This window comes from Trichomycterus rosablanca, chromosome 3 (genome assembly GCF_030014385.1).
Source record: "Trichomycterus rosablanca isolate fTriRos1 chromosome 3, fTriRos1.hap1, whole genome shotgun sequence".
In the NCBI taxonomy this organism is placed as follows: domain Eukaryota; kingdom Metazoa; phylum Chordata; class Actinopteri; order Siluriformes; family Trichomycteridae; genus Trichomycterus; species Trichomycterus rosablanca.
Genome location: NC_085990.1, coordinates 4,868,563 through 4,880,126, shown reverse-complemented (window position 1 = coordinate 4,880,126; position 11,564 = coordinate 4,868,563). Strand labels below are relative to the sequence as shown.

The 11,564-nt window shown below is 37.5% G+C and overlaps 1 protein-coding gene across 1 annotated transcript; it reads right to left on the bottom strand.

Moving 5' to 3' along the window:
- Positions 1-2,155: 2,155 nt before the first annotated feature.
- rpl18 (ribosomal protein L18) lies at positions 2,156-10,166 on the bottom strand. Its single transcript, XM_062992484.1, has 7 exons — positions 10,081-10,166; positions 9,301-9,387; positions 6,690-6,797; positions 4,929-5,027; positions 3,837-3,960; positions 2,635-2,704; positions 2,156-2,282 (listed from the first exon to the last, which is right to left on the bottom strand). The coding sequence occupies exons 1-7, from the start codon at positions 10,081-10,083 to the stop codon at positions 2,207-2,209; spliced, it is 567 nt and encodes a 188-aa protein (XP_062848554.1). The 5' UTR covers positions 10,084-10,166; the 3' UTR covers positions 2,156-2,206.
- Positions 10,167-11,564: the final 1,398 nt, after the last annotated feature.

Sequence of the window (11,564 nt, the reverse complement as noted above, 5' to 3'; positions counted from 1 at the left end):
GTTTAAATTGCACTAAACACAGGGTACCGACACAGCTGAATCTACATGCTCGTCTAAATGTATTCTAGTACCAACACTGTCCCGATTGCCGACACCCCCACCACACCCTTTTAAACAATCTATTGCAGTTTTATTGTGTAGAACACATGCAGAGCTCTGTATTATCTGCACCGTATATAATACTTATTTACTCTTTAGATTTCCTTTTTAACCAAAGAACTTCATTGTATGTTCTGTATGCTTGCACAACCACAGCTTTATTTGCAGTCTTTTAACTGCTGAAGCTTCTTGTTTACATTTCTCTGCTTAATAAAGGAACTTTCTATGCATTTGATTGTTGACTTTTTTTTGTCTAACAGCAGACAACTGCAGACAACTGCTGTTGTTTTGTCAACAAAATTTGTATATCGTCGCTTTTTGTATATCGTCGCAGTCCAATGAAAAACACGTATCTCCACTTTCAGCCGTTTTCACTTTTTTACGTGTTGATTGTGGGTATAAATCTCTGTCCATAGCAGCGAATATCAAAATGACCAGTGAAAAGATGAAAATCACGCTCTCTTTAACGAGTATCTTTATTGGCTGCTAGATTAAATGTGCTGATTTTGACCAGGTATTGGCTAGTATAGTAATATTAGACTCTGCTTGTGCTAAAACATGCATTCATACTGGCAGTATTTAAAAGAACACACAACAGGCTGTGCAGGAAGTTGGACGTGCTCTTTGGAATTCACCAAAAGAAATCCGTGTATCTTTGTTTGCTGTCTACAAAACACATGAGTCCATTTTACATATGAAACAGACAGACTGACGACCTGATAAAGATGTATTTTTTATTTCTGTGCTGAATTGTATCCAAATTGCGCCATCTGTGGTTTGTTTGCACCATTACTGTCAGGGGAAAAAGTTTTTTCCTTCTCCTGAAAAGTTGGGTTTTTGGAGATACGTGTTTCCCATCGGACAGCGGACAATATACAAGTTAAACAGGGCAGGGGTATCTCCGTGGTTAAGGTATTGAACTAGTGACCAGAAGGTCACTGATCAAGCACCCCCATCTCACCACTGTTGGGCTCCGAGTAGGGTCCTTAACCCTAAATTGCTTGCGTTGTATTCAGAAATTAGTTCAATTTGCTTTGGATAAAAGTGTCTGCTGAATGGCATAAACAGCAGTTTATAGAGATTTGAGTTTTGTTTGTTATTTTAAACGAGTGTAAAGACCTGATAACTTGGAGAAAGCTTTTCATACATGTCCACAATGACCAAAATGTGTCAATGGAACATTTACTAACAGCATTAACATTGCATATTAGATACTCAGATATTAAGATTTGAGTAAGCTGAATAAGTGCTGAAACATCTGATGTGATTACAAAGATGAGATTTTAATCTTTAAAACACTTGTCAATGTGCAGCCTGTGGTTCTCCCCATACGCCAATATACTGAATTTAAATTGTCCTGCAAGTCTATAGCTTTTAAGTTTAGATGCTGAATGATTAAACTTTCCATGAAATTTAAGCTCACCACAGCAAACTGCGTAAATTCAAACCAGTAAAACGCATGATTAAAATCTGCTTGTGTGCCACCCTACCATGACTGAACGTTAAACAGAAAACCCACTGTTCTCTGCAGAAACCTTTACCATCAACGTAGAAAAGTGCACAAGTCAGCTGTTCAGGTGGCACAGCGGTTAACACACACACTGAACACCAGAGCTGGGATCTCAAATTCATCGTATCGAATCTCGGCTCTGCCATCCGGCTGGGATAAGCGGCCACACGAACGATCGGCCTGTTGTTCATATAGTGGTGGGATATTAAGCCGGATTGGGACTTCTCGTAACTGATGCACTATGACCTCTGCTGGCTGATTGATAGCACCTGCACAGAGACGGGGAGAGAGTGCAGATCAGGGTGCGTGTCTCCGTACACAAGACTGATTCACATATATGCACTCGCCTAGTGTGGGTGACAAAATGCATATGGCTGCTGCCCATGTGTCGGAAGGGGTGTGGGTTAGCTTTGTTCTCCTCAAATCAGAGTGGGGGTCGGCATTAGTGGAGAGAAGGCATGACGCAATCGGGCAACTGGACGCACTAAAAAGTCAGGAGAAAAAAGGGGGGGAAATGCATAAACAAAACTGCACAAGGCGACAGGGTTTCAATAGTCCGTCTTTATTTGCATTAATAAAAATACAACACAGACAGCTTTAGTTCTTGTAGCCACGGCTGGCTCTGCGACCGCGAGCACGCTCAAATTTTCTGCCTTTGGAGCGAATGTAGGGCCTGTAAAAGAAAAAAATGAAGAAAATTAAATCCAGTCATTTAACTGCAAGAATGTTTTGAATCTCACTGCTTAAGTGAGTAATCACAAGAACGTCGTCTAAAGGTCAAGACATCGGCCAATAGCACAAGCCATGAAAAATACACGTCAGCACATTTGTTTTCCAGAAAAATAACTATGCTTAGAATTAAATTCAAATATAGTTTTATATGTATAATATAGTGTTTCCTGTTTTCATTCTTACAGGAGTTTTGCATGTGCACATTAAACTTGGTTTAATGTAGTTTGGCCAAACATTTAAACTGCTATACTGTCAAACATGCATTTAATGATAAAACATGGGTATGTTCTTACTTGGTGTGGCTGTGGGGAGTTCCAGGAGCCTTTCCAAAGTGCCTGTACACCTCCCTGCCCTTGCGGGGTCCTTAAGAAACACAAACAACAAAAAATACTGGATGAAGCTGGGTAACTACTTTGGGCAAGGATTTTTAAACAGCAACCTATCCAGACTACCACTGTTTCCCACTTGTATAACAGCTGCCCAGATACATTTCATCCTATTGGCTTTTTGAATTCATTTATTTTCAAGTGAAGTTATTATTTACAAGGCGTGTGTTCATGATTCTAATCCAAGACTTAAAATGTGAGCAAGATGTTTTTCATATACTGCTTGAGCAACGTCATGCATATCACTGGCCATCACTTTAGCCATAGAATTAATGATTGCTGTTTGAGATCAAATAATTAAGTGTTGATGTACATCTTGCTATTTTCCCTACTAGGAATAGTGTTTAAAAATGAATAAATGCTCCTGAATAGACCCACTGATGCACAGATTATACTGGATTGTACATCGACTATCAATTATGACTGAATACAGTCTTAAGCAAATGAGGGTTAAAGGACTTGCTCAGTGGCGGTAGGGCTTGAACCAGCAACCTTCTATGTATAATTTCAGTACCTTAAATACTGAGCTACTGCTGTTCCATACAGACACACACAAAGAACAATGAAATTCTTTTTTTTCTGTATAGCCCAGCTTGTTTTTATTTTTTTGGAAGCTGGGGGTCAGCGCACCAGGTCAGCCATTGTACTTAAAGACTACCACAAAGTTAACATTACAATAAAACTTACAACAATACAAATAAACATCTTATAATCTGCACAGAAACAAAACATAAAAAAACATCACATCACTCAGTGCTAAAACTAAATAGATTGATTAGTTTTTAGCGCCGTACCGACACACTGGGGTCATTTATACGGCGATACTCAAGTTGCTTCTTCACTTTGTGTCATTTAAAACGAATTATAAAAGATGTTTTAGATTTAAATATGTTAAAAAGTTAATTATTTTCCCTGGTGCTGTAGATTTAAGCACATTGTGTCTCGTTTTCATAAAAAAAACCTCAGTCTTTCTGAGTTTAGTGTGCTAAAACTAAATAGGTTTAACATCAACTATTTTATCATAAATATAGTTTCAGCAGCAAACTGCCCTCTAGCAAGAGATACCATATTAACAGTCAAACAGCAAGTAAGACTGGGGCCATTTTTACCTGACAGCAGTACGGTGCTCTGTCCTTTAGGGGCAGCAAGTGCTAGCTGATCAAAGGTCATGACCTGTCCACCAGCCTTCAGGATCCTTCTACGGGCTCCAGATGTCACCTTCAAAGCACACACCTAAAAACAAAGGTAATTTGTGCATGTAAATAACCGATCTCTAAATCCTGACTACGGAAAGCAAACGGAACCCTTAATGACACCAAACGCAAATTTTTTTTTTTTTAAATAACGAGGCTTAACAGTTTAAATGATCACCTAGAAGCAAATCAGCGGATTGTGACTAAAATGTCTAATCTTCAGTTCTCACAAATCCACATTTCCATGCATGAACAAATATCAGATTCATTACCAGTGGCTAATAATGTACCAGTGCTCCTAATAATGGCATAAGTAAATGGCATTTAAAAAGAGATTTTCTGCCGCATGATGCACACCTGTACCTTGGTCCGCCACCGAAACAAAGGTCAGATCAGTGATACACGCATATTATTATTATTATATTGATGGGGTTGGGTGACAACAGAGCAGAACAGTTATATACATACAAAGAGCATCTATATGGTTGATCTAGCTCTTGAAATAAAGGTTCATTCAAGAAAGACGAACCCAAATGACTTACGTGTATGTGCAACTAAGTCACATCTGTTAATATCTGACCTTCACATAAAGCCTATTTGCATTAATATACAAAGTACTTTCACAATAACAATCTACACTAAAGCACCTAACAGATTAAAAGAAGCTTTATGATCATTAGACTTTGTGATTAACAAGCCAACTTTAGGATTTGTACACTTAACAGCATTACAAACACGATGCAACAATCTAGCTTATACTATCCTGACCTCACTTTGGGTCACATATTAAGCCTGAATCTACTCTTAAAACAAGATTTCACAGTAATTCTGTGTATTTCAAGCTAAAACTTTTTAAACAAAGCTTAACACTATCAGGAATTACATTTGTTGCAAATCAGACTTAATCCAAATGTATTATCCAGAAAGTCTGTATATTCTGTACGAACTGGAGCAAGGGCAGCTTCACTACAATTTTTTTTTATCCTACATTTAAAGATTCCCTCTTACCTTTAGTTTGGGGATATTCTGAATTCTGATGTCATCAGTAACGGTTCCCACAACTACAGCGGTCTTGCTGTCACGGCCTTGGAGCTTCATCTTACGGATCTGGAAAACGATCATGAAAGAAGAGTCAGTCAGGCGTAACTGTACATTCCAAAATCAGTCATTAAACTATGTACTACACAGTAATGCTTAAAGAATACAGGACTAATAAAACTGGTGGTTTTGTAGCCCAATTATATTCAGGTGGTGCACTTCAGTCAACCACCTACTTGTACTTTCTTTTATATAAAATCCTCATTTAATTAACCTGCAGAAGCTATTTAAACAAGTGAGCTATTCTTAAACTTTCTTAAACATGCTTAAAGAATGATGTAAAGGCCAAATTGTGATCAACCTTATGGGGAAAAAAAAAGCCATTTTGCTACCTTTTGTATAACAGCACAAGAACGATGGACACAAAAAATCTGATAAAAAAAAAAAGAGAAGTGGGCCAAAAGAATTGGGGGGAGCTTCTGATCAGGCGGTAAAATATTGCCATTTTATTAAGTAAATAATTACATGATCCTGAACAATCCAAACATTTAGAAAAGACATGCAAATTCTGCAATCAGCGGAATAAATGATAAAGTGAACTAGCCCATCAGCGCTCTAGAAACTGAATTGCAGCTGTCTGCTATCAGCCGGCCAGGTGCCTACACAGACTCACAACTGGCTGTAGACCAGACAAAATTCTGCATCAAATTAACTTAAGAATTTTGTAGCCATACATTATAAATTAAAGTGCTTCAATTTTGGACATACAGGTCCTTCTCAAAAAATGAGCATATTGTGATAAAGTTCATTATTTTCCATAATGTAATGATAAAAATTAAACTTTCATATATTTTAGATTCATTGCACACCAACTGAAATTTTCAGCACGACCTGGCACCTGCTCACAGTGCCAAAACCACTGGTGAATGGTTTACTGACCATGGTATTACTGTGCTCAATTGGCCTGCCAACTCTCCTGACCTGAACCCCATAGAGAATCTGTGGGATATTGTGAAGAGAAAGTTGAGAGACACAAGACCCAACACTCTGGATGAGCTTAAGGCCGCTATCGAAGCATCCTGGGCCTCCATAACACCTCAGCAGTGCCACAGGCTGATTGCCTCCATGCCACGCCGCATTGAAGCAGTCATTTCTGCAAAAGGATTCCCGACCAAGTATTGAGTGCATAACTGAACATAATTATTTGAAGGTTGACTTTTTTTTGTATTAAAAACACTTTTCTTTTATTGGTCGGATGAAATATGCTAATTTTTTGAGATTTTGGGTTTTCATGAGCTGTATGCCAAAATCATCAGTATTAAAACAATAAAAGTCCTGAAATATTTCAGTTGGTGTGCAATGAATCTAAAATATATGAAAGTTTAATTTTTATCATTACATTATGGAAAATAATGAACTTTATCACAATATGCTAATTTTTTGAGAAGGACCTGTATTACAAGAAGAACCATTTCACTGGAAGACAATTACACGTGACATAGTTGAAAGTGGAAGAACACAGCCAGCCACAAGACGAATGGATACAATTAGAGGAACAAATACCAAAAGCACTTTTGACTATTAATATGGTCACGAGATAAATTAACTCGTTTTAATATATGAATGCCACATGACAATCCAAATTTGGCGTAAGGAGCACAATGCGCTTTACTGTCCATTACTGTGCAGTATTAATAGGGAGATCAGAAAAACTAAAATGTTGAGACTGACCAGGCGAGCCAGGGAGAGAGGTGGGCGGTTGCTCCTGCTCATGAAGAGTCTCTTGAGGACGACTTTGTTGAAGGGAGCATCAGAACGACGAGCTAGGAACCTGTACAACTATTAGAGAACACAAGGGTTAATTAATGCTCAAAATAAGATCTAGTCTAAATCCTTTTTGTTTTTACTATTCACAAGAACCAAAGTCATTAATATAAACTACAATTTTAGCAACAAGGTCATAGTAGTGCTGTCTCTGACTCTCCAAATCAACTTGCAGTTTGTTAATATGCTTTATGTACCAAATAATGCAGTAATCCACATTCATAAATAAGAAAATAATTGAAGATTTACACCTCCAAATAGCCCTCTCATTCGGGCATGAAAGCGTTTTGTGTAAAAGCTGTTTACGCCAATTTTAAGCTTACATCAGCGATATATGGACTAGCTTACCATAAGCATTCATTCATTCTGACCTCAAAAACATTATCGAGGGTAAACGCTCACATGCAATTGGATGGCACGTGCATCATGGTAGCCTTGAACATTTTTTGTGGTTTGCCGATTATAAAGAAATCTGCAGTTTCATCAATACATAGTGCACACGTAATGCACTTAATACATTTTCAGAAAACCCACAATAATGGGGGGTTGCACACATTACTAAAATCCAAAGACTGCAATGCTATATGTCCCCTGCAAGTATAGTTTTTTTTTTTTGTTTAACTGTGTGAGAAGTTTCTCTCTCTTGATCAGATATCTTAATGAAACCGATTCTCAGTCTGATAAAAACACAATGCACACTTATAAAATTATAGATCTGTTGCAATGTTTTACAAAGTCATATTATTAAACATAAATTAACTGGATTTTTTGATTTAGGACAACATTTACATCTACACACAGATTAATAACCATAATATATTTTAATACGAATTGATACGCTTATTTGTGTCCACATAAACAACTATTTAAAACAAAAAATACCCCACAAAACTCTTTAGATAAAATAATTTGGAATTTTAAATTTCACGAGCACAGAACAAATGGACAGAAGAGGAAAAAACATTATGAATCTACCCTGGATATGTAGTGAAGTGTAAACTTAATAATAAACAAATATAAAAAAAAAACGAGCTCTGTCTTGAACCGTCCTGTCAAATATGTAGAGGAGGTGGGAGAAAGGAGGAGGATAGCCAAGCTGTCATCCATCCTAGACAACACCGCACATCCACTACACAAGTCTGTAGGGGTCCTAACAAGCTCCTTTAGTACCAGACTTCTACACCCCCTGGGTAAGAAAGAGTGCTATCACAGGTCCTTCATTCCTGCAGCCATCAGGGCTGTCAATAACAATGTGTTGTTTGTTTATTAGGATTTTAACGTCACATTTACACTTTTTGGTTACATTCAAGACAGGAACGGTAGTTACTCATTACACGAGATTAATCAGTTCACAAGGTTATATCGAACACAGTCCTGGACAATTCAGTGTCTCCAATTCACCTCGCTTGCACGTCTTTGGACTGTGGGAGGAAACCGGAGCACCCGCATTAAACCCAAACAGACACGGGGAGAACATGCAAACAACACAGAAAGGACCAAGAACGCCCCACCTGGGGATCAAACCCAGGACCTTCTTGCTGTGAGGAGACAGTGCTACCCACTGAGCCACCATGCCGCCCCAAACTTAATATTTAACCAATATTAAAAAGCGAGCTCTGTCTTGAACCGTCCTGTCAAATATGTAGAGGAGGTGGAAGAAAGGAGGACGATAGCCAAGCTGTCATCCATCCTGAACACCGCACATCCACTACACAAGTCTGTATGGGTCCTAACAAGCTCCTTTAGTACCAGACTTCTACACCCCCTGTGCTAGAAGGAGCGTTATCACAGGTCCTTCATTCCTGCAGCCATCAGGACTTTCAATAATAATAATATGTAACATATCACTCATATCTACACTTACATGTCTATAGTGCAATAAGTAATATGTAATATATAATTCATATTTGTAATGTATATACTATATATCACAATAATATATGTACATCGCTATTCTAAAGGGAATAATTTCCATTGCAAACATACACAAGAACGGGCCAGTGATAGCTCAGTGGTTAAGGTACTGGACTAGTAAACAGAAGGTTGACGGTTCAAGCCCCGCCACCACCAAGTTGCCACTGTTGGGTCCCTGAGCAAGGCCCTTAAACCCTCAATTGCTCATCGTGTAAGTCGCTTTGGATAAAAGCGTCTGCTAAATGCTGAAAATGAAAATGAATGAAATACACACCATGTGTGCATTTTTTTCCACTTAATTGTATTTTTTCCGTTTCTATCTCCTGCTGTAAGTTAATTTCCCCAATGGGATCACTAGTCTTCTCATCTTATCTTAAATACTTGGGAGCAAAAAATGTATGACCAATATGGAATATTGATTATAAAAAGATACAAACTGAAGGATAAAACAGACAGGAACTTCACCAGATAGAAATGCTCAGTCACATAAATACCAGCTCTACTTGGTATGAAACTTTACAGATTGTGGTAAAGTGAACAGCACAGCAAAAAGGAGAGAAGCAGAAATAAAATACATTATTTAAACAGTACTGAGTGGACTCACCTTAACCAGGAGCCTCAGGTAGATGTCCTGACTCTTGGGCTCCTTCCTGTGAACCTTGCGGTCCTTGTTGTGTCTGATGTCAACTCCCTGAAAAACATTAGATCAGATAAATATAGGCTGAAATATAAACAACTCACTTGGCACTGGTTTAACTTTTATATCTGCTTCAAATCAAATGGGTTACAGTGCACGTTACTACTACTATCAACTTTATCAGAACCCTGTGCTAACGTTTACTTATGGTTACTTCAGTTACACAGTTAATCAAATTACTCCAGAAACTAGGGGTCAGCTTCAATAAGACAACAATAGAATTATAGGAAGTGTTTATATTTTATTATTAATTGTGTATGTGGTGTGTGCATTAACACTGTACAGTGTGCTCCTCACGCCGGTTACATTAGCCAATTAGCACTATCTACTATTCTAGTAAACTATTCACACATTAAAGCATATTTACAGCGTTTACCAAACTTAATAAAGCAATGAATTTAAAACGTTATAAAGATAATTTACAGTTTAAACCAAAATGACACAAAACAAACCCGCCATGAAAATACAACACATGAACACAGAGCTACAGCAGGGCCGCTAGCTCAAGCTATGTTATCCCATAAGTGTTATAACTCAAATTTAACACAAAATATTACTAAAAACGTATCCTAGGAATTGTATAAAATGAATTCATATCATTTATGATAACATATTAGAGCTCAGGCGTTAAGATGGATACAGATTTTCACAATCTCACGTTCCAAAAAAGCCAAAGCCGCTACCTACCATCTTGGACTCAGAGTGAAAAGGGAAAAGGAAGCGGCGTAATCTCGCGATAAAGCGTTCAGCGAGAACTTGGTCGCTACCGCGAGAACACGTGACCGCAACGGTTTTTCTGAGGGCTTTGTCCTAAATAGCACAAACCGCTACTAAGAAGTATGTACATGACACTGTGTGTTGGATAGCATTCTAGTGTACTATTTTATAAAATGTGCTTGATTTGGAACACTACATGCTTTTCATTTACTTAATATACAGAATACAGTACTACTTGGCAGTGTTGCCAACTTAACGACTTTGTCGCTATATTTAGCGGGTTTTCAGACCCCTCTAGCGACTAGCGACAAATCTAGCGACTTTTTCTGGTGTTATTGGAGACTCGGGCGTGAAAGCACTTATCGTTCTGCAGTTACTGTTCTGTTGATTTATCCTACCTATCGATTTGTCCTACCGAGCATGCGCACATCTGTTTTTGACTATAACTTTGTGATACCTTTGCCTGATTTATCTCTGCGAGCGGTTAGTATGTGTGGTTTTAGTTTAAATTCCTTTAAAAGTTTCAAGTTTAAGTGTATGCAATGCTGTTATTATGTTACTTATTTTGTATTCTATTTCAGAACTATGCAAGGTGCTCAAATTAGCTATACGTGATTGCATACAGTTGAATAACAGGTGTTTATCTAATGCTATGTGTTAACGTTTTATTTAACCACGTTAATACATGCGTTCAGTAATTTAAGAGCGTTTTTCATACATCTAGGGAAGCCAATCATTTTTAAATAACCATCTGCGACCTTAACATTACAACAACACAAAATGTATTCGGTTATTTCTCAGTTTTGTGCTTTTTTTTTAGCAGTTCAGCTGGTACAGTAAAGGTTTTGTCTAATAAAGTGAATTACTGAGTGAATATGTTGAGCATTTATCATGTTATCTTGTACTTAGCTGTTTGTATATGCAAAACAATTTTGTTGCTTTTCATTTGTCAGTCCTGTTCTAATTATTTGTTCCTTATTCCATGTTTTTTTGTAGCTATAGATAAAATCTGTGTGATCTATAGTTTTCTCACTGAGATTTTATCCAACAGGGTAAGATAAATCACAGAGGCAAAACCTTAGAAGATATTCCTCATAGAGGGTTAGCATATTATTTACTACAAAATGTTTTGTATACTGGCTAAAATAAATTAAATTTAATTAAAAGCCTAATAAATAAATTTGAAATATATGTCTGAGATACAGACCAATATCACTACATATAATTTATAATAATATAAAAAACTATCGACATGCGCTATCCCAAATGCAAATAAGGCGATGACGTCATGTAGCGACTTTTAAGACAGCCAATAGCTACTTTCCTTACTGAGGAGTTGGCAACACTGCTACTTGGGCTTGTGGGGGTTCGCAGTTAGCGAGTCCTGTTGATAAAACAGAAATTGAGCATTAGCATAGAAGAGTGTTTAAATATATGTTAAGCCCAATTATTAT

Excerpts from the sequence above, each read along its gene's own strand:
- rpl18 (XM_062992484.1), bottom strand. Across the intron at positions 6,798-9,300 it reads ACCTGAGGCTCCTGGTTAAG|TTGTACAGGTTCCTAGCTCG; the intron begins GTGAGTCCACTC and ends GTTCTCTAATAG. Across the intron at positions 5,028-6,689 it reads CTCTCTCCCTGGCTCGCCTG|ATCCGTAAGATGAAGCTCCA; the intron begins GTCAGTCTCAAC and ends ATCGTTTTCCAG.